General features: G+C 37.8%; 1 protein-coding gene across 1 annotated transcript in view; it reads right to left on the bottom strand.

Moving 5' to 3' along the window:
• Positions 1-20895, bottom strand: part of THSD7B (thrombospondin type 1 domain containing 7B) — a gene marked incomplete at its 3' end in the record, with an annotated part of 130907 nt that extends 110012 nt beyond the window's left edge. The window contains exon 1 of the mRNA XM_010162709.1: positions 20757-20895. Within this exon, the coding sequence (XP_010161011.1) occupies positions 20757-20895 (139 nt within the window). The remainder of the gene's footprint in view (positions 1-20756) is intronic.
• Between the last annotated feature and the right edge of the window lie 3849 nt (positions 20896-24744).

Genomic DNA, 24744 nt, shown 5'->3' with positions numbered 1-24744 from the left:
CAGGAATGCTAAGAATAATATGAGGTTTCAAGAACATTAGGAGCTGAAGGAATCATGGCAACAATATGATTAACAGCCACATGGGTCCTACTGAGTTCTTCATTAGATAACCTTATCCCATCCCTCTTGGATGTTGAGTGATACATTCCTTGACCTGAATTGATCACTTCAGTGTCACCGTGCACCCAAAGGACCCCATGCAGCCAGCACACTCACAGCAATAAAGTACTTCTCACAAGTACCTGCTTTGCTGCCCAAGCTCCAGACAAGGCATGCACACGGGTTTCTCGCTGGGAAACCCCAGACAGTTCTACACCAAACGCTTTTTCAATATATTTTTCTCTACTTTCTTTTCTGCTGTGGTTATGTAACATACAGTCCTGTCAACACATGACGTGCAGCACTAGCAAAATACTCCGAGAATTTAGGTCCCGTGCTTCCCATCAGCAACAGCTCCGAACGCAAAAGCGTACTGCATCTTGAACACGGAGGATAAAAGGAAAAAAAATGGTAAATTTGCAACAGATCCATAACCTGCAAAGAAAAGATGTGTTTCTTTCATATGCTAGAAATATAAACTGATATCCAGAATAATATTTTGGCTTGAAACTGATTGAGAGATTGGAGATGTGGCCTGTCAGATTACACTAACTGAACAGAACAAAATACCAAATTTTTATCTGTCTGATCCACCACTCTAAAATTACTGCAGACCAACTGCCTGCTTACCCAGAGGAAACCAGCTATGGACATGAATGAATATTTCTTCCTTGTTAAAATGAAAATAGCATGTCCTCTCTTAAGGCGAGGTATAATAAAGCAAAAACTGCAAGTGTTTTCTCATCTATTCCTGTATCCCTTTTTAAATGGAAAGGCCACTTAGCAAATAACAGAAAGGGATGCAGCCGCAAAGTGAATGAAGATAAGTGGGGAGATGTGCAGTCATGGCTGTATCACGCTGCTTGGTACATTGAGTTATGAATAAGTCTGTTCGCCCAAGGTAATCCCATGGCTGGGATTTAAATATCATCTCCAGAAAAAGCAGTTCCAAGAAATACGCCTAGATGTAGTTTATCAGAGTTTTGTATGGTAGTAGGGGCACCTAACTGCCCGAAATGGTGCCTGCCCAAAACTGGTCCATGCTAAAGAGGATGACCTTGAGCCATGAGCCAGATCAAACAGGAACTAGGGAGTTAGACAGACTTTTGAAACAAAGAAAGAAATCAGTTTGAAAAGTATAAAAAACATATGATTTTTTTACTATAGCAGAGGGGAGAGCAGTGGTGCGGGTCTCGCAGGCAGATGGGTGCAGAGAGGCACAGCACCCACATCTCCCATTGGAGGGGACCCCACACGACTCAGGGGGACTGGGGGTACAACTTCACATGCTTTTGCAGGAGGTGGATGATTATTAGAAACATTTGTGGATTAGATCTAGAAAGGTGTTTATAAATTTATGCGAAGCACCCTATACTGTAGCTTATCTGGTGTATTGCTGATATTGGTTCTGAATGTACAGTTCACTAATTGCTGGTTAATTATGTCCCATTAATAAATCAGTGGAGCGCTTTGATACTGATTTGATTTATATTAGATTATTTGAGCAGCTTCTTGCTGCAGCAAGCAGGTGTCACAGCTTTCCCTGCCTTTCCTTCTGAAAAATTGAGAAACTTCATAAAGTCTATAAAAGTTTATTCTCAAATGTTCTATTGCTAATTCAGCCACTTGAAAGAAATTACTGATGGGTTCAAGAATCTCCCATGTTTTTAGAGGGAGTAAAACACCTTTGCTTGCGAAAAATAATACCAAACTGACTTTAAGCAAGTCTGACCATTCTAAAAATACATAAAAGGCCACTATGGTTTTGGGCAGCTAATGGGTTTTAATAAAGTTTATTACTTCTTCAGTTTAAAAACCTAGGTTAGAATGAACAGAGGCCTGACAAAACTATAAAACCACAGACACTCTCCACTGTCTCAGTCTATTTATTCACCTATTTTTCCTCCAAAGTAGACAGGCACTCACAACAGCACAGAGAACAACCACGAAGTAGGACGCTTGCTACAACAGCAGCGGTTAGCGTCTCACAATTTCTTATATTGGATTTTATTGTTATTTTTCTGCTGCAAATTCTGTTTTTCTGCAATTCCACTAAGCTTAGGTAAACTCCACACCATGCACCAGAGTTTAACTCTCTGCTGACTGCTCCTCATAAACAGTATTTGTTGCCAAAGCCAGGAATTTAGGGAAATGGGAAAAAAACAATCTAAGTATTGGAAAAGAAGAGTGACAACTACATGTGGTCCTACACAACCACTAACCTTCATTTCACCATTTTTTCTCTTTTCCCAACTGATGCAAAGCTTCACCAGGACAGGGGGAAGATCCAGGCAAGAGCAGGTAGCAAATGAGGTATAGGTTATGATATGCAAAGGCTTAAGCCAGAAGCCTTTAAATTAGAGTTGACTTTTGAGTGAACTTCCCAATCTGTATTACAACGGCATGAAACGTGACCATGAGATTATTTTGCCAACCTGTATCACATCAACATGAAATGCGACTGTGAGACTTTTCCTCCCACAACCCAAAGCCAGGAGCAGAACACCAAGATAGCAGCTTCTCACACATATCTCAGATCCAAATCTGGGATGTGCCCGTGTGAAGTCAAACTCACCCACCAGATGTTCCTGTGCCTTCTGTCTGCGTCATTGGTTTGTCAGATGGTACAAAAGCAGGACCCTCTCACAGCAAAGACTGAGACCTCACCTACGAGTGGACACACTGCCTAGGACTTCCCACCTGCTGGGGAAAGGCTCTCCAGATCCTTTGCTGCCACAGGGGCTCCCCAGCTGATTCAGGGGATCTGGATGATGATCACTATTTGGGCAACTGGTGATATATCTTTCTTAATCACTATGTTTTCTCTTTTATAGTAATAATCAGGCGCATACACTGTTTAACTCTGTACCTCTGTTCCTTTTTTTTCCCCTGTTTGAAACTAGAGTAAACTAAGTTTGTTTCTAGTATTAAGTTGGTGTCTGTGTCCTTTTTGCTAACCCCATCAACTGCCAAAACAGGTTAGCGGTGCAGGGGCAAAGAAAGAGAAAAGTTATCACACCTCTTCGAAGCCCTCACTCTTCTACTTTCTTTAAAAGTACCAAAAACTGAGGTGGTTTCTTTAAAATGAGGAAAAATTAGGATGGCCACCTGCCCTCTAGTCAGCAGTACCCTTTGAAGGAGCCACTAAAGCCATTTGGGAGTGATCTCTTTCTGGAAACAAGATTCACAGAGGAGTCCATATGCTTGAGACAGTGAAGCCTGATCAGAATGAAGATAAGTCAACTGGTAAAAGATATTCCCTGGAAGGTAAATGTATTTATTCATTCTATGGCCTTTCTGCCTTATGTTAAATTTATGAGCTTTTATGTTCTGTTGTATTTTCAGCGTTCAACTCAGAAAACCACAGTCGTGGCACAGAATGAAAAAAATCCCATAAAGTCAAAAAGCATAAAAAGAGATTTAACTGTCTCCTCTTAATTTCTTTCTTCTCTCTGGGATAAATCTTTGATTCAGGCCGAACGGCTCAGCTGCTCTTTGGTGGGCGCAGGGGAAACGCACACCTCCTAAAACTGCTGCAGAGCTCCTGGGCTGTCACCATAGCCAAATCCATTTGATAGCTGCAAAGTGCTGAGCCCTAATATGTGACAGTTTGGTGGTTGAAATAATTTCATTTTTGAGCTATCACGCACACACACACACACACACAAAAGTTTTTGATGAAACCAGGCAGGTCTGCCAAACAAAATCTGTCTAAAAATCTCGAATTACAAAAAAAAAAAAAAAAAACCCAAATCCCTACTTTATTTAGCTCCGGTTGTTCCCTTTCTCTCCAAAAGCTGGGAGCTATAAATCTCTCCAGAACAGAGCCCATTAACGCAATCTCTAACAACCTGTAACACCGGCGGTACCAGCCAGCTGTCACCACCGCGCCTATTCAGGCTTTATATATTGTTCTTGGAAAAAAAAGCAGCAACGCAGTACCTGGGTTTTGTTTTTGTATCAGAAGAATTCAAGGCTAGAACATAATTATTATGTTTAGAAAAATGACACAAGAGCTACGCAGTAGATATTTTATCTATCATCCTGCCTGGTTTCTAACTGAAGGGAAACCAGCCAGTCTTAAGAAAAAAGACTCCAAGATGGGTAACAATAAACTCGACAGGAGAAAATGAAGCTCTGAAAATTAAGCTTTAGAAGTTTGTAAACTTCATCTAGGAGACTAAACTTCATCCTTCCTTACTCTCACAATTTTATTCTAAGCGAATAAGATATTTGGAGCAACTCCTTAAGCCTGCACCTGAAGCCATGCAGATTTTAAGAAAATGCCTTTTTCTTCTTTTATTTATATATATATAGAACATAGCACAGAGAGAATATATATTTTACTTGGGTTTGAGGAGAAACCAGAAAACAGTGTCAATATTTAATTTTAATGTCACAAAGCAAAATTCTCTTTCAGGGAGCTTTTTGGAAACTCAACTCCTGCTCTTGGAGAGGAGGAGGTTGGCAGCATCAAAACTTGGAAGAAGAGTTTTAAGTTCCAAAACTCCATTCTTATTCTCTTCATCACCAGCACATGGAATAATTTGGTTTTGTTATACAATAAATGTCACTGCCCTAATTTCTGAATAGAATCACTAAAATACTGATTAGTCCTAAGAGTTTAAATTGAAAACATGATTTAAACAAGACGGAGTATGTACAAGAAGAGACTCAAAAGATTGGATTTCTTTCTTTTCCCCTATTTAACTTTGTCTTCTCTTCCTATTGCACAAGAACCTTTCAGATCATATAAGCTTTCTCTCAGTGCTGTACACAGTCCAGTCCAATTTTTGTTAGAGGATGTTAATCTTTGTGCCGAAGGTGCACTTGGCAGCACAAACTGACTGTGAATAAAGCTGGGCCAAGAGCATCCTGGGCATACGGCGCTAACCTGGTGAGGTCATCAATGCTGTGAAGCAAATGCAAAGCAACAGGCTGGGGCACAGTTGAATGTTCCTGACTCTTATGATGTCATCCAGCAGCACAGATGATGCCGTGAAATGTGCAGTCCTCGAGGTTGGCAGAACAGATGGAGCCGTAACCTTTACTGGAGACTCCGGTTACACAACTTCTGCATCTTAAATAAATGATCATATGGGAGCTTCAGCTGCAGAAACAGATGATGGCGAAACAAGATCAGATCCAATCTGTTCCCTCGTCACTGTGCAAAAGGTGAGCAGGTCACCCAGCAGCCCACGGGCCTTAGAGGCGTGGGACTTTCAGCCCCAAACACTTGTTTATTACTGTTTATTGCATTTATCACGACTCAGCATAGGTTTGTGGTGCACCAGATTTGCTTCAGCTAATCAACTTTAACTCAATTTCGCTCTGAAACCAAGTAAAAAATTTCCCCATATTAGAGTTCAGATGCTCTGCAGATGAAGATCTAAGTTAGGCAATCACTGTATATGTTATACCAATATCTAAGTAAAAAAGAGCAGGTTGCCTTTAAGGTAAAATATTTACAAATGGATAATGGAGCTTGTGTAGGACTGGAGTGGTAAAAAGGACTGCAATTTTAAATACACTGAGAAGAAATCTGGGCTGAGAGCAGCATTTGTGCTGACCCTGAGGACAGATGATGCTGCAATGCCATGCAGGGAAGTGTGGTATAGGGACAGTGGGGCTGTGGACACCATCAGCCCCAACACCGAGGCAGAGTAACCACATAATGGTGCACATCTGCATTTACACAGAGCAATGGAATATGAAAGTGCAATTGGGGAAGCAGCACAAGTACATTACCTAAGTCAGCCTCAGAAATACAAATAACATCTCATTTCTAGCATGCTTCTTATATAGCTGGGGCAGTCTGAAAGCTCCTCCAAAACCATTTCAGAGAAGCATATTAAAGTAAACCAGCCTCAGTTCAGCTTACTTGAATATTCCAAACTAAAAACTGTTTTATAAAAGCTGATTCACGAACAGACCAAATATTGCTGTTCAGGGATGCACAACAAAGAGCAGGGCAGATGGTCAGGGGTGGCAGCAGCTTCGCTCATCTGATTTTAATCCATCACCACAACTCTGTCAGAGCCCTCCCTCACGTGCGTTTCACTTACTCACTTGTTCGGTTCAGGCAAGGCATCCAAAAAAAGCCCGCTGAACAAGATGTACAGCTCATATTTACTATTCAACCCTGCCAGCATTCCTGTTATTTTAAACAAGCTTGGAGAAATAAATTTGCTCTTGGCTGAGAGAATCTCTGCCAGGTTTTCCACCCCAAGTGCGTTTTAATCGGATCAACTCTAAAACTTTTCAAAAAGCAGTATTTAATGAAAACAAACAGATGTACAACTGCCAAATGTCACTGTAAGATTGTTAACATGTGTCATCACCAAGTTTTAATAGCAAAACTAAAAAAAAAAAAATAAAAATTGAGTGTTATGACAGGAAATAGGGTTGCTATAGAAGTCCAGCTTCCACAGACACAATCTTCCCAGCAGAGAAGAGCTCCTACGCACAGACTGAGCAAGCGGGCGGCCGTGTCCATGTCCATGTCCACATGCATGCTCACCCATGCGGCCTCACTCACTGGCTGGGCTGACCCCCTTCCCTGACTGACCTGCAGCATCTTCCCACCGCTCATCGTCCCCACTTCTCAGCTGATTCAACAGAAAATCTTTAAATATCTAGAAAAAATAAAGTTTCCATCACATTGGCTATCTGAATCAACTCATCCAGCAGCGTCGCCCAACCTGACCCATTGAGGAGTGGAGTTCTGGGTCAAAACCTCAAACCAAGGGAGGACACAGCTCCCTTTGGCCGCAGTTCTGCAAGTCCATGCTGTAACCTCCTGCATCAACTCAACTGCTTAAATAAGTTCCAAGTTATCAACCGAGGCAGCTTCTCCAGAGGAGAATTCCGCTTCCATCAGGTGCTGCTCATACAAATGAAAAGGACGAGCTGAAGGAGGAGAATTTGGAAAGATGCACTGGGGATACAAAGCGATCAAAGATACGAGATCCTTTTACCCAGCCACATTCATGCTTCAAAATACCCACATTAACATTATGACTCCTATTTCTAAGAATAAAGCTGAATAAAATGATCAATGGTTTCTCCCTCTACTTTCCACAGGAAAGTAAAGCAAAAAGCCTGTCTAAACTTTCTTTCCTTCCTTAATGAAACTCTTATTGATTTTTCATCCTTGTGAATCATTGCCTTGGAGCAATTTCTTTCAGCCGCGGGTTCTCACATTTAATTTGTATGTATGCTTAAGGGAAAGTTTATCAACAGAGTCTCCAGAGAGATACTAAAAGAGGTTGATGAGAAAGTTATGAAATTTTACATATGGCATTTACCAACTTAGTTAAAAAAAAAGCCAGCCTAGAATAATTCATGACATTAACAATCACCAGTTCCGTGTAACAGCCTATGCCACCTCCGTGCAGCTGTCAGTGCATAAGACCACAGAAGTCAGACTGAATAGATTTATCCTGATAAAGAGTAAAAAGATAATAAATAAAACCCCAACAGAAACTCATTCAGATGTATGGATGTTCCACATGTTACCAGCTATCTAAAGCCAAGCAGAGCAGAACATGTGTATGTGTCCATAGGATACCAGGACAGTTACTGGCATTAAAATGTATATTCAGGTCAGGCATGAAGAAACTGTTAGGATTCAAATAAATAAATAAATAAAATCCATCACCGATACATTAACAGACAGCTTTGCCAATACCATCAAAGACATAAAAAGAAACACATCTCTGACAATTTCTTCTTAAGCTAAAATTTCCCAGCTGCTTCAATTGCTATTTCCATGGGAAAAAAAAACTAAAATGCTATGGACTTTTTAATTCTCATTCATGCAAAATATGCTAATGTTACTAGTCAATGGAGGAAGCAAATTAACGGCCAAGAGGCATCATCCAGGATATAGTAAATCAACTAACTGTTAGCCAGGTTCATATATCTCATTTTTCATAAGAAAAGGAGATATTCTATTGCCTAAAATTCAGTATTTTGCATTGCAATTAATACTGTCTAAATGGCACTGTGCACAAGTAAAAAGGAATGGCTAGAATTGGGTCCAGGAGGCCTGAAAACAAGGATTTTTCAAAGTACCTAAGCTTCTGTGATGGGGAAGGAAAAAAAAAAATCAGGACACATAAAACTTACGCTTTAAAAAAAAAGTGAATAAAGTCTGTCACTTTATCAGTCAACCACTTAGTAAACCTGCTGTCCTTGAGAGGTGATGCAGGAAGAAAGCTTGATGGAAATAGTCTTTTTCCCATTTTCTCATGCATCTGTTTTTTTGTTAAAGTATCAACTTAGTAGTACTTTCCTAATGTTGATAATATAATTGTCCTTAACCATTTCCCAAATTATCTGATTAAGGAAGGGATTAACTAGGGTTAACTAACTGGTATCAGTATCTGCCAGCAGTGATCTATAACAGAGCCTGCAGCATGCTGCCCACACAGCAGAGAACAAAGCAGAGGAGAGAAACCACTGTTGGTCACGGGGGCTAGACTGAAGAACAGACTCTGAGATCTGAAGTGTGCCAAAGGAAGAAAAGTCCTTGAACTGCACAGGAACAAGTGCTGGAGGAAGCTGAACGAGATTATTTATGTAGGATGCTTATTCCACCACAAAGAAAAGTGGCAACACCTGCTCAAGGAGCAAAAAGATTTTACAAAGATAAGCATATTAAAAAAAATTCATCTGTTGCTCATGATAGTCAGGTCTTCTACTCCAAAACTGTTCAGAACTGTAAGAAGTGATACTGGGATGAGAAAAGGCTAGGGAAATTTTTAAACCCTCACAAAATAGCCAATACCAAAACACTGCGATTAAAAGAAAGAACATTTATAAAAACCTACATGAAGTAAACATGAAAGGTTGCTCAGTTGCAAGATAAGTGAATAATGTAACCTTTCAAAGCAGCAACAAAAAGCGATTAGACCATGCCTTGGATTGAAAATGATTGATTATTACTGCTAATATTGGAATTGAAGTTGACTGCAATGCTTTTTATGTAATTGCTTTATTGAATGCTGCATAGCTTTATTTGGTAATATATTCAGAACACTGAGTTTACCATTTCTTTAGCCTCTGATACACTAAGACACGCAGACATATCATTACAATATATTTATCCCAGCGATATTCTATTAAACAGCACATACTAAGGTTAGCTCCTGACCTTTCAGTTAAGGTCTATGGGGAATCTTCTGCCTGCAGAATAATCTAGTAGATTTGAGTACCAGCAACTTTCCATCCTCAGCATCTGTTCACCAGTTTATTCCATAAACTGTATCAAAATACCTTAAATCTGATTTGGAGCCCTGTGTGCTGTAATAATTAAATCATTTTGAGGACTTTGAAAGCTGGCTCATCTATTAAAAAAAAAAATAATAATCAATCAAGGACAAGTAAACCACAGTGAAGAAGATGAATAAGTAAAACTTTTTTTTTTTTAAATCAGAGTATATTAAAATTTTTAAATAGCTATAGGCAAAGCAGGGATTTTGTTTGGTTGTTTTTTTCACCTTTGGTTTTATTCAAAAAGCAGCCTTCGATATTTAAATATAACTGCATAGAATGACATTTTCTCATCTGTTTTTCCATATTTTTTTTTATTTCTTATCCCCTGGTGTCACTCCTTGCTTTTTTGAAGAGAGTCCTAGCAAAGGTCAGTTGTCAATTAGCCATCAATAAATACACGAGAGTGAAAATTTCAGGCTGCCTGAGCTCCCATTACTAAACCAAGCAACGTGTTTGAAAGCTCGTAACAAAAAGCATAAAGTACTTTAGAGTGTTCCGAACATAAATATAATGTTACCTTTAAAGCAGTAAGTATGAAAAATACGAAAGAAGGTGTGTAATACCAAGCTTTATCATCTGTTGCACCCGTATATTGACTTAACTGAGACACGGTCACTTATCTACAAAGCAAAAATTGGGTTTTAAGTACTGTACTTTGCAAGACCCTTAGGGCACAATAACATTACTGTCATCGTTTACTCTGACTTCCCTGTCTCTCATTTAATACTTCTCCAAGTCTTTAAAACATTGCAGCTGTGTTTCTATTTCTGTCACTACACCAGTGCCCTTGATACAATGGCAACACATTTATACACAGCTGACATATAAATACACACAAAAAAATAACGGATAAGCATACATACACAGAGACACCAACACGCAAGCGACATATTGAACACTCAAACTCACTGTGTAATTTTCATCTCAGTGCTACAGCTAGAAGGACATACTTGGCTTTTCCCCTCCCAACCCCTTCACTTTTTCAAGTTTGGAGCCAATTCCAAAACTAAGGTTTCCTTAGCACTTTACAGAGGAATGCTGAAGACAGTGGATTGATATTTCCTTCAGAGAAAAGCGTGATCAATAACAGTTAAAGATTGGATAAACTCCCATTATCAGATTTCTACAACTTCAAAACTAATACATGTCGGCTGCCTGGTAAGAATAGACACAACTTCACATGTTACGAGCTCACTGCTGACAGTGAATAACACTAAATTTGGGAATACACATCTGCAGAATCACAAATTTTCACACTAAAAATGGTTTAAATCAAGATAAAACTATACTTGGGTTATGAAATATTTAATGCCAGGTGAAAAATAGATGTACTGAATTAGTTTAACAGAAAATACTGAAAGCTTATCTAAGTTATGTATTCTAGTCATACAGTGTACACATTAACACACAGCACTGCAAACAATTTATTGAAATTCATTTTTACTTCTGCTTGAATTCAGCATTATTTTCTTAATAAAAGCAAGAATATTAAGGGAACAACAATAAAAACTTTACACGAACACTACCTTATGTGCACCATATTTAATAAAAGAACTTGTGAAAAGTTCCTGGTGTTTTATCATGACAGCCTCCTCTTAATCCTTGTCTGTACAAACTCCAATTCTGTACTCCATCCAGGCAGCTGCTTCAAAACTATGCAGCTAATACACATCAGAATTTATTAAATGTACAGAAATAATTTTTCTATACCCAGTGTCTTCATTGTGAAGATTTTCAAAAGCTAGAAGAGGAAAGCTGATTTTTTTTTAAAAAAGCAACAGGGTGATATCAATCAATTTAACTAATGGGTCAGAAGGTCTTAAAGATGTCATGAGTACTGAATTTATTTTTGTCTTCAGCAGCTTCAAACTTGTGAAATTTATGGTTATAAATGTCATACTGTAGAGAAGTAAAACATGCCTCACACATAGGTGGATATTTTTAAACTATTGATATTTGAAGGTCTTTGGATCTCAGGGGTGACAGAATAAACCCCAGAGGCCACCAACCAGTGAAAAAGTTCAGATGATAACACAATAATCACCAGATATCCCGTCGCCCTGTATTTAACCACGTGGCTAGCACCACCAGCCGTGTTTCATACTTCTGTTGACCTATTCAATAGGTCAATAAAGTCCTAATAAAGACTTATTAAAGTACCTACCTTACACATTTAATTTTTTAAGCATATTGAAAATGTAATACTTTAAATGTCAGTATTTTTCAGCAAGTCATACAGTTTGAACTATCATTGCAAATAAAGCGCAGGAACACTTAAAAGTTGCTGTTGACTATGTCAGGGAATACAAATCCTTCATTACCACTCCATTCTGTACAGGGTACAAACATCACTCTCAACTTGTTTGCAGTTACTTGGGCTGCACTGGTGTCACCAGCACCTTCTCAAATTCTTCTGCTGAAAGTTGGACAGCATGGCTTTATAAAGAGACACAAAAAGCTTTTAGAGCTAGATCCTGTGGAATACAGGAAGAGGAAAGAACAATATACAGCAATGAGTTGACAAAACCAAGCAGCAAATATACTGACTTAAAAGAAATAACGTTGGTTTACTGGTACTTTCCCTGGGAACAGTTGGGTACCAAGCCGTGCAAGCTGGGCTCCGCGTTTGAGGCGTTGGGCTGGCTCCTCTTTGAACATATGCCCTTTCAAGTGAAATTAATCACTCTCTTTATCACTCCTGCAGCATCTGGAGCCATAATCATTACCCAACTGCTGAGAAAGAAATGAAACCACTAATCGCACGGGGAGTAGGGCTTAGTGTTCAGAGCAGGAAAGTTTTTATTAAGTTCTCATTTGAAAAGTGATTTTTCATGGCCAGCCTTCCAGGACATGTCACACAAAAGCTGGATATACTTCAGCAACTGTCTACAACTCATCCCTCGCCATATAGAACCAATATATTTAGAACCGCTATAATGAGGTTTTAACACGCTTTTCCAGATTTAGCTCTATAATCCTAAATCGCTGTTATACGCAAGCATGACACGGTGATCCGTTCAACCATAAACTTTAAAAGGTCTCTAGAAGAAGGAACTGCAGAAGTCTATAAAGAAGTAGACACCAGGCAACAGTAAGGACCAGAAACTGCTTCTGGATTCACACACCACACTCCTCCTGATCTCAGCAGGATTCTCTATGCAAACTGTATCTCATCCATTCAAAATTGCTAAATATCATGAAATGTCCACTTAATTTATCAGCTAGATGAAGCTAGATTAAAATAAACCATAACACTACATCAATAATCTGGATTACCATGAAATATCCACATCTCTTCTAATTTCTCAATTTTGTGTTCTTGGCTTTTACCATTCAAACTTTTTTAAAAAGAAAAAAAAAAAAAATATTAAGTGGATAACAGCAGAACTATTCCCATACATACCAGAGAAAAAAAAATGCAGGGAAATATGGGTACCAGTGGGCAGACTACCCAAAATTCATGCCTCTAGAAAGAGTCAGCTGTACTATCTGCACACTGAGAGCAACAATATGCATTTTAGGGATTTCTAATACCATTTTGTGCACTTTCACCCACTGTAACTCTGGTTTACTCAAGAGCTGAATGAGGGAGTTATTACCCCTATATACTGAAATAGTTCAATTAAGTGGCCAAGTGAAACTCTTATTCTAACTAACTTAAGATATAATTAAAAAAAAAAAACAAAAAAAAACAAAAAAAAAAAAACAAAAAAGCTGTAGGGTTCTGAACAAGGGCAGCAGAATAATTAAATCTAGTACTCTGCTGAAACAGGCTGAAAATGTGATCATCCATTTTTAATGCTCCGTCTATACGTAACAACAGAAATCTTTCCAACAGCTGCATTCAATTAAAAAAATATTAACCCCAAGGAAAAAGTACAAAAACATCCCCATCTGTTTTTCTTGCCACTCACTGTGCTTCTTTTGTGAGTGAAATATGTACAACAATACAATCCAACAAAGTTGAATGAAAAGTACCACAATTCCAATAATAAGTTATCTTTTTTTTATTTTTTTTTTAAATGAACAATTTAAAAGAAACCACTTTTGCAGATTTTCCCCTGTGACCCGCAGCTCTGTTCCCATAGTAACTATTGAGGGAAGAAAAGGATAAGACGCCTAACTTATACTTTTCCCAATACCAACAAAAAACAGAAAAAAAGCACCTTATTCTCAAAAACTATTATTCTCAGGAAGGGAAGAGGGACATTAAAAGATTAGTGTGAATCTCCTGTGTAATCTAGTTTAAACCACCACCTACTGAACATTTGATGTTGGTTAGACAAAGATATTTGTTAAAGCGTGTAGTCTTTGTGTAAAAGAACTATTGAAATAGTTTTGCAAGCCCAACAATAACAAAATTACCAGGCACACAGTGGAAAACCTCCACATGTGAACTCAGCAAGCAGAGCCACCAGCCTACTGCCATGCTGCTGCACAGCACTCGTCCCCGCTGAGGAACCAGCACCCTGCCTATTATCTCCAAGCACATAAAGTGTTAATTTTAACATATATAGCATAATTTCAGTTCCTCCTTTGCTTGGCTTTTTTAATTTGATACTCTATGCTTCCCATATTGCTTGCTGTAGTGCTTTTTTCCTAGGAAAAAAATACAGAAGCCAGTGATTCTCTCTTTAAAGAGCATCACCAAGAACGTTTCACTGGTGTCTTCAAGCCCCTGCGGGAAACCAGAGTTCATGAGAACATACCAGGTTTTACAGAAAAGGAAAAAGTGCACCAGTTGAAGCATTTCTGCATCTCTGAGCCTGCTTCCCAAACCATAACTTCTCCAGGAACAATTCTAATGTCACTGGATGACATTCTCTGGACCAACATGGCAAGTTCTTCAGTCACATCCCTTAGGTTGAGCTTTTAGCCCTGATGATTAAGGATAAACCCAGAAGCTACGGTGGACAGGACGCAGATGGGTATGCAATGGGCTGCTGTGGCACATTTATCCAACACAGCAGCAGACCTGGAGAACAGGCCAGCCTGGAAGATGAGCTTCCAGCATAGGAAAGGTTCTTCAGGAGACAGATGGAGTTCTTCTCAAACATTTGTCCAGTTCTCTTACAAACTCTCCAGCATTTAGTGCCTTAGGACACCAGGTCTCCACTGATTTTGAAACGTCTCACCCACGTAAATATTATTTGTACTACCACTGTAAAGGGTTATAAACTCAGGCAACAGATGCATCTCCACAACTCCAAGCCAAGTGTGGATTCAACTACTGAGGAAACAATACCAGATGAGGACACCATATCAGAACTGGAGTGACAAGGCTGCAGTAGCAGAATCACATGTAATAATATTTAGAAGTGTGTGGAACAGAAAGATGAAAATGTGAATAGGAAAGGTAAGGAAAAATGAGGAGAGAAAGCCAAATATTTAGCAATCTGAAACAATTGCACTCCTGTCAAAGGAAATATGAGATGAGCTTTGAGATCAAGTCCTCAGTTTTCTCAGATAGCAGTGACTGGTATCATCCAGCACATTATGGTCTGCTGCTGATGAATTTTTGCAAAACAAGTTTCTTTACAAAGTTTCAAGTATTATTGGGGTTTTTTAAAAAAGTTTTGCAGAAATAAAATACAATTTATATTGCCCCATAAAATATTATTTGTAGAGAATTACTTTAGACCAATTTAGAACTAATTTTAAAGTAATATTCTTTATCTTTAAAATCACTTATTTTAATGGCTACTTAATGAAACTATACCAACAGATTAAAAACAACTAAACTGCTTCAAATTAAAGTGTTTATTAGAAAACATTCAAAAAGAACACCACCTACATGACTCAGATATTTTAGGCCAGGCATTGCTAATTAAAATTGTAGAATAGCAGTGGGTGAAATCTCATCTGAGATTTGATATAATTCTAAGGAGCAATGTTTAGAAAAAATTTAGATTGACAAACCAGTTCAAAGAGGGTATGTTTACTACCAGAGGTTCAGAATAGCTTGGTACCTTTAATTCACAAATATATCAGGAACAAACATATCAAAAGAGTTACTTAAAGAATAGTCTGGCCCAAGTACAAAGGTATAAACTGATCATTAATAAAATTAAAGATGAAAATAAGAAGGCTTATCATTCTAAAACAACTTTTCAATCATCAAGTTTATGGTAACACTCTGACTAGTTTTAGAATGAAACTTTATAGGGGTTTTTTTTTTTAAATTATTTATTAATTGCTGCTGCTGTCAATACGACAGGATTGGAATCTATAACCCAAGAGAACCACTGCAGTCCTAAAATCTCAGCACAGTGCAGGACCTCAAAATCATTCAAAATTCTATTAAATCAAAGCTCAATTTCCAGAACAGAGTTTAAATATTTAAAATTCCATCCACCAAGATAGTGTAAGAATAATCTACAATTAGAATATTTTGCCACAAAATAAGACACTTCGAAGTGCCCAACAGTCCAAGAAATATCATAAAGCTTCCAGATACCACACAAAGATCACTAAAAAGATATTTGCACTTCATTCATGAATCACTGTCCTATCAAATAAAGAAATACTTAATCTGGAATAGATTATCGTTCTTCACCTTGTAGAGCTTTTTTGAAAAACATCACTTGTTGTATAGCTAGCTTTGAAACTCTTTGCAGTAGGTTTGAGCTCTACTGTCCTTTGAAGATCTGGACTCCTTTTAACATCTGGTGTACATAGGTAAAAGTTTGTCTTTTAAGACATAAGGTCAAAGGCACTTCCAAACCAGCACTTGGCTTTCCTGAAATTAAGATCCCGAGAAAGGGCATTTTGTGGCAGTATTATCTGAGAACAGGGAACAAAAGATCTTTTTCATCTTAGCCATAACGGGCTCATCCACATTCACAAGTAGTTCAAAGGTTCCTCCACGTTAGAAGTTGTTCTCTGAAAAGTTCATTTTGTACCCTTTCCATTATGGATTGTTTCTGAAGAAAGACTAATGATCAAACCCCATTTGCAACCCTATTTTAAGAATAACTTTCAAATAGGGGTAATAACTCTGAACTGAAGATTTTTTTACGTTCACCTGGGGCAAGAAAACTTATGGCTCACCACATCTAGCTCCCAGAAGCCCACAAACACCAGCTTAATGGTTTCATCCTTAGGTAAAATCTCTCTACTGTGATCAGCTGTATTACAAATCCATTTCCCAGTCTGATATCTCACTTTCAGTGCTTTTCCATTCATAACAAGGAGCATGTCCCTGCTGGGCTAAATCCCCATCCTGATTCATTTTTTGGAGAGAATTACAGATGGAGAACTCACTGGGACACCACATCTAGGTTTCTAATAGTCTGCATCTTCCCTGCCATAGTACACAGAGTATTATTTCCATGTTAAATAGCATTTTACTAAAATTAGAGAACTATTTTCCTAAAAAAACAGAACATTTTCACCCTAGAAAAATATTTTTTTTTATATTTCAAATATTTTTTTAAAAAAGCTACATCACTGCTTTAGCTCTGAGAGCCACCTTTATGGGGTATGTCCCTTATCCCTTTCATTTCTGTTAGGATTTTGGGGGAAATAGCACATGCATGGTTACTGAGGTATAGTTTATGGAGGAGCTGAAGACACCAGCAGTGATGAAACTGCAACCTGCCTGTGCAGCAATGCAGGTGTCTCTTGGAATGGTCATGTTTTCATCATTTTGTAATCCTAATTATCAGCCCCTCTCCGGTAAAGCATCTAAAATATTTCCTGTGCTGCACATATTTTAGACTTAATATAGACTTTAGAACTAAATTATAGAGTTTCATCAAAAAATAAACCGACTGGATTCATGTGGATTCATTTGTGTATCAATATTCTATTTACGCTTTTAAAAGCTTGAATGGTCATCATCAAAATACAGAGTTATTTGCATTATAGGCACTTTTAGGACCATTCAGGAGTTGAAGAAAATCAACGTGGTGAAATATGCAAATTGCTAACTGGCTATTGCATTAAACACTATTAATTTACAAGGATTTAGATCCAATTAAATTTTCTCAAGATTGTATCACTAAAACAGCTTTGTTAGTTAGCAAGTGCTAGAAAATTATTCTGCTATTTGAGGTTGCTGAGTAAATTTAATTGGTATAATTACTGCTTTCATGTTTAGGCAAGTGGTCACAAAACAAGTATCTGACAAGAAATGTCTTGAAACCAAATGATACAGTGTACAGATATTTCAACATTAAGATATCATCCCTACAAACCAAAAGCTAAAAATAAATGGTTTTAAGATGGGCCACATACAAGCAAAATGCAAGTGCTAGCCCTTTGAAAAGCTGAGGGAATAATATGTATAATCTACCTCACACTGCAAAGTTCTTAAATCTTAGAAATATAGAGCCTGGGTTTTTTGTAGAGGCAGTGATTTCAATACCATTGCTGCACCTATACCAAGATCACCAAGCCCAGCATGAAAACGTGTAAGTCTACATAAAGCCAAGGATTTAGCTGAAAAAAGTCTGGTTTATAAACTTCAGTGCTGATATGACTTTTTTTTTTCTCTCCCTATCCATATTAGGGATGCATCTCTGGACTTCTGTGTGCAAGAAAAATTTACTTTAAGTACATATAAATTAATTTTCTTAAAGTCAGAGCTTTCCGTAGCATAATCTTATTTAATTATAAAGCGTGACATTTCAGTAAGAAGTTGAATTTCACTACAGCAGGTAAGTAACTTGCCATGGTTGCAACAGACGATTCAAGATTAAAAAACAAAACAGATAATCTCCTTTCCCATTAGGGATTGCTCATTTCTCATTAGACTTTCATTAAAAAAAAAAAATAAAAAAAGACAACAGCTGCATGTTTTCTTTCTATCAGAATGGATCTGCCCAGTACTGACATTAAAAGCTACTTCACTTTAGGTTCACTGTGCTATGCTTTTATTTAATTCTTATTATTTTTTTGTAATGGGCACAGAAGTCCTCAAAATATGGGATGATTTTTTTTATTATTATTACTATTATACAAGCCACAGATCTCATTAGGCCAAGATGTCCATGATCTACATCCCAAAGGTATATTTTTATTAATATCTTGCCACAACAGATTATGTTAACCCCTCTGCTTCTCTGGATCCACCTGCTCTGTTCAAGTTATGTCTCTCTTCCCAAAAGATTTCCCTGTAATCTTTTGCAAGAAAGATACACCTTTGTGATTAACGCATCTGAAAAACTATTACAAGCAATTTTTTTAAAAATGCACACAAAAGCAAGACACACATGCCACCCTGACAGCAGACTGCTATTTACTGCTTATTTCAAGGTCACTGCAATTTTATTTTGCTATACATGCTTCCAAATGCCTCAAATTAAAGCTGCAACACATACAGAACTATCAAAAGAAAGCCAGTAGTTCATTTCCCATGCTCTGACACTGCAAAAGACACTCACTTCCTTTTAAACAAGATTTTTCCCCCAAAAAAGTATCCATTCTAAGAACTAAGAGAAATCTCAGCTCATCATGTTATTTCTTAGGACAATTGCAAGAGATGAAGATTGAGGATTTAGAAATGCTGCTCCTTCAGTATTACTGCTTCACAAATAATACTTTGTTTCTTAGCAAAACAAAGTGTTTTCGGAGGCTATACTATTCATTTCAACCTAGGACTAAACATTTCAGATTTAACTTTTCTTTAATTTTCAACAAAATACTCCAACAAAAAAAAATGAAGATTTTGTTTACAAATATTAAAATATTTAAGTACAGGGGAAAAAAATAACCAAAATCTTTGGTTTTGCCAAACAGGACAATAAATATGGCTCAAACTCCCAAGTTATTTTAATTCAGAAAACATTTCATTCAAAGTTGTTTCCTACCTTTAGTCACTACATAAGCAGAAAACGCGCATCAAAGCACTGTTAGGATTTAACAGTGTCTTTAAAATTATTCTTGAGAATTCAGGTATTTTTAATTTACTGTGGGAGTCACAAAAACAACAATTTTCTTCTGCATCTGGAAGACAGAGCTTTACAATGAGGTCATCATGGGGTTTTCAGAGCATGGTAGCCCACATCCATACAAACCTGTGTAGCACCCTTTTTCACTTCTAAATACATCTGCCACAGATGCCTTTGAAGCCTCGATAACTCTTTATTGTCAGCTGGAATCAAGTTAAATTAAATTTTTATGACTTCCAGCGTACACCCCTCAAGACTGATGGTAAAATACACTTCAGAACTGAAGAGAAGACAGACAGCATTGAAGGGTCTAATTTGTCTTAAGAAAACAACTCTACCTTTCAAAGCTTGTTCAAAAATCACATAAACAACAGCGAATTGGAGAAAGACGGCTTATGTTGTTGTTTATTTCCTCTTCATTTTACATGCAAGACATTGTAAAAAAAAAGTCTTGAGAAATAGAGTATCAGATTGTACTTAACCAGCACTTCCCCAGCACCCAGCCACCCATCCCAGTGCCCAGAGTGAGAAGCTTGTGCTGATCCTACCAGAAGGACAGGAGCCCTCACAGGGTAATTGTTTTATTATTCAGCTAATTCAGTCTCTTACCTGCTACATAATTATAATTAAAAAACAAATAACCAAAACAGCAAAGAACCTCTTAAAAAAAAAAAAAAAAAAAGGGAGGAAAATTATTTTTCCATCAAATTTAATTGCTCTGTTGCTCACTCATAAAAGGACAAACCTCAAAGGGATCCTGGGCAATGAAATCCCTGGTTCAGTTGCATATTTTTAGTGAGGTACATTGAGTAAACATTTCCTAAATTTGCCAATCTTTCCATTTCATTGAATATTGTTTGTTGTTGTGTTGTGCTACAAAATAAACATGTGTCATGCTTAGCTCCTATCTACCTCTTCCCTGTCACTACGAATTGCTATCAATGCACCTTCACAAAAGTTTCCAAACGTTGTGCACACCCAATTTTGAACATTCAAACACTGCATGTATCCAATCTAACTGAAGGGCAGAAATAGTTCACTAAATATATCAATGAAATGTTAATTATTAATTGATTTAGAAGAGTATGGACTTCTGGCTCAGTTCATCCTGAAAGAAGCTGGTGTGCCCTTTTCATTCAAACATGAAAAGAAAATTATTAAATATTTCACATGAAATATTTCACTATTTCAACATTAGGATGATGATATCAGGATCCAGTAAAAATTTTACTCTTGGATTAAAAACATTGAGGAGTCAGAATTATACTCTAGAGTCACTCTGGTGCATAACTGCAACAGACATGAAGATCACTAATCTAAAACACATCTGAAACCCCCCTATTTTTCAGTTACAAAAAAAAAAATAGAAGACATTCTTAGGCTTTAAAAAATTATTATTGAACTAAAACAGAATGGAGAAAGGGCAATTACTCCATCCTCAAATGCAGGAATTCTCTAGTAAACAAGCCAATAACTTTTTCCTACCTGTTTTCCAGACAAACTGATGACCTCTCCTGGCTTCCAGATCAGCTGTTTGTGACATTAAGAAAACAAACAAAAGGAAGGACTTCGCCAGGCTCTGCCATGCCCAGTGAGGAGAAACCCAGTTCTGTTGTAGAAGCATAATTCAGATAATTCAGTCTCTTGTCTTCTTGGTCCTAGAATTAACAAAAAAACAAAAATGAAAACAAAAAAAAAGGGAAAAACTTGCTAAAGTACTTAAAACACCAAGGTAGCAGGCTCAGCCTATGGGCAATCTGGTGGCCACTGTGCATTTCATAGTCCCTGTGTGCTGGATTCACTGAGGACAAGTCTGTTTTGGAGGTTTCACTTGGAGAGAAAGAGAGGTGGAAAAAAGGCAGGGGAAAGAGAGAGGAGAGGGTCAGCTCCCAGAAGACCTGCAGTCCCATCCTACAGAGCCAGCCACCATAAATGCTTTTAGCAGGTTCTTAAACAGAAACCTACTCATGCAAATAAATGGTAAGGGATCTGGCAACTGTCTGTGACCTTTCTCTATTACCGGTTACCCCAGAGAGGTCTCTCTGACTAAGGGATTTTAATTAAGCTCTCCAACACTTCAGATGAACACCAAAGCATGTTGTGATGGAGATAGGAATGGATCAAGTCCTGTTGCTGGAGCAGTTTTACACTGTAAAACTTATTAAAATAATCACTGTGCAGCTCTAGAAACAAGGAGGAATGTCCCAACTTCTAAGTATCTGCTACAGCGAACATCCACACTGTTTATATACCACGGAAAAGCTCCAAAACAAGGCATTAAGAAAAGCATACAACAAAACAAGATCTTAGACCTTCTGATTCAGCACAGTAATTCAAATCTCTGTTTCTCTCATCCCAAAAGTAGACCAACCAGCCACTTCTTTCAGCAGATTTTACATGAGTTTTAAGTTATTTTGGATTCATCCACATTCAAGTGGGAACAGTTTTGAAGTCTCAAAAAATGTTAATGGTATGTGCCACATCAAACAAGAGCTAGTTTCTGATGTAAATTTACATATTCATGTTTTCTTATGTAATAACATTTGTATTTATACTATGTTTAAATTCTCAACATAGTTCTTATTAGTGATTAATCCTACATTTATAGGTGAAAAGTCACATTCATATTAGCAAAAGGAGAGCAATAACACCTGTCTTCATTGGCATAATCTTGGTGATTTTCATTAAAATTATCAGTTATTAAAAGTTTATTCCAGAAAACTCCATTACATTCCTAACCTTATGAAAAGCAACATTGCCGTAACACATAATACACAGCATCATTCTTGATAAGAAACTGAAGATAAACCTGAAAATAGTACATATTGAATATACTAAAACTTTTAATTTCAAGCTGTATTTGAATTACTCAGAAACAGTTTCTATCATGATAAATTCATGCAATTATATTTAATCAGATACTGACTAACTACAGTGGAAGACACAATATTGTATCTGTTATCTGGTTTAGTTCAGTCTTGCATTTCAGATGAGTAGCACTTCAGGTAAGACCTGAAAACCCATCAAGTTGACCAATACAGTCATGCAGGCAAGGGAACAGATTTATTGCTTTGCTCACATCTTCCAGGTTAATTTAATTCAGAATTCACATTTAATTCAGAATGCAACACGCTGAGTCCTGACACCTGGACAATGGAACACAGAGCAAAAGTGGCCTTTTATGAAGCACAAGTGAAGTGCAGAAGTCTTGAGCATCCTTCAGAAATGAGATGGAGAGGACCTCACTCCTCCTCAGTGCAAACACAGTAGGGAAGTCCTTGGCGGAGGAAAAGGAGGGCCCTCAGACATCCCACAATTAATTTTTTTTGCCTGTCTAGAGGGCTGCTCACCTCACATAGAAGAGCTGAGGAGGAGCGACTCGCCCAGTGCCTTCAGCATTGCAGTTACCATCTATGACAGTCAGAAAACAGAGTCACCAACTTCCTGTCGAGGGAATTGAGAAGGAATTAGTGACATTGGCTCCAACACTGTTCACATCCAGAAATGCAAAACAAGCAAAGAAATCATTCGGTTGCTCAGATTTGAGTACTGGAGAGGGGCCAGCGTGCCCAGCCCTGCGCGGACAACACTCATCTGAATTGGTGGGCAGCTCTCCAGATCCAGAAGAATGCTGTAAAAACAACACATCTTAAATAGGTAGGAGCATGAAATGGGCAAATCCAAGGAAACCTCAGATAACGGCTGATAAAGATGCCGAGGTTTTTAATGAAGCACCAGTAGCGCTCATCAGCTGCTTTCACAATACCCTGCCTTCATCTCAGCATTCAAAGGGGCAGCAAACAGCAACACATCCCTGGGAGGAACGGCCTCCTGCCCAAAACAAGGGGTTTCACATATGTTCATTCTTTGGGCAAGACTACAAAGATAACTGTCTGACGCTCCCCAAGGAGCAAGAACAGAGATTGCATTAAGTCAGAAAAAAATAGAAATAAATTAGACACCATGAGACTGATTCTAATCTCACCCACCCCAGCTGAGCTCAATAGAGTCCACTGATTTACACCACAGCAAAGCTCAGTACAAATTTGTCTGTATATCTAGGTTTGTATAACACAATTTGGAACAGTCGCTGTTCTGTCCTGATACGATAAAAAATTATTGCACAGGCAACATATGCTATCTACAGAAACATGAATAAATTACATTATGAAGGCCACCAACACTTCACATTAAATTTAGTTACAGTATATCTCAGCTCCCAAATGTGTCAGCGTGGCTAGCTGTAAACTGGCAAGCAGACAGGAAAAATGGAAAAAAACAATAAAACTTACATTTTAAAAATTGACTTCACCAAGACTAGTTAGGATTAGATTCATGCAATTGTTTAAATATGGTTCAAGATATGTGTTTTACTCTGAAAAATATCTTGCTTTTCCAAAACTGATTATCTGGATTTATTCAATATCCTTTATAATACAGGCCTAGCCAATTAATAGTCTGCACTAATAGATTCTCATGAAATCAAATAATGAGGTGTTGGGTTTGAATATTTGAAGGATTAGTCACAAGCATCCTTTTAATTTTGTTTGGTGTTTGTATGGAATCTTATTCAGAAAAAACAAGGATATCACACATTAGTTGTAACGGCTGGGAATACACAGGCAGCCTTGAAAAAGCCACGCGCAAGTTTTCTAGTGATAACAACGAATTTACATTATCTAATCCACTGCTAATTCTCTTAATGAGAGGATTAAATAAAACTGGTTTTAAATAACAAACTTACTTTAGAAACCTACATACCTGCTGAAAACACGGCTTTCAACTATAGTGTCAAAGTGTTATAAATAAATAAATAAGCACGCAGCTGACAAATAAAGATCTTATTTCTGAAGCGTTCAAAATTTAATTTCATTTTCAATGTCAATGAAATATCCAGCAGCCAAATCCCAATCTACTCCTTGCTTAGCTAGGGAGGGGAAAAAAGCCTCTGGGAAGCTTCTCCTGTTTTCCAGACACTGCTCAGACAACCACAAGATGTGCATTCCGAGGTAGATGTTCCCGAGTGACACACATTGCCCTGGCAGAGAAAGGACTAGTTGCTCTTTCTGCAAGTTTGCACGGGACATGAGGTTTCTTCAGTCATTCTACACCATTTCTGTGGTTTAGGAAAGTTCTATCTGGCTCTGCTCCAACATGAAATTATACGGTATTTATTACTGAACTTAGGAAAAAAAAATAACTTAAATTGATCTAAACCTGAGACATGATTCCAGCCTTGTCATACATCAATTAAATTCCTCCTGAGTTCACTGGGAGCTGTGACCTTTCCCATCACAGGTAAATCTGACCTACTTTTTTTGTATGAGAAGGGAATGCTGACAAGGACACCTGGGCAGCTCTCTCCATTTAAAATACACAATGCAATTAAAATAATCCTAAACACTTTAAACAGTAACAAAAAAAAAAAGCAAAGGCAGATCATATGCGTAGCTATAAATCATTTGGCAGGTGT

The sequence above is a fragment of the Antrostomus carolinensis genome, unplaced genomic scaffold (genome assembly GCF_000700745.2).
Source record: "Antrostomus carolinensis isolate BGI_N321 unplaced genomic scaffold, ASM70074v2 scaffold17842, whole genome shotgun sequence".
Taxonomy (NCBI): Eukaryota; Metazoa; Chordata; class Aves; order Caprimulgiformes; family Caprimulgidae; genus Antrostomus; species Antrostomus carolinensis.
Note: the sequence above shows the minus strand (reverse complement) of the source record. Positions and strands in the feature narration are given on the sequence as shown.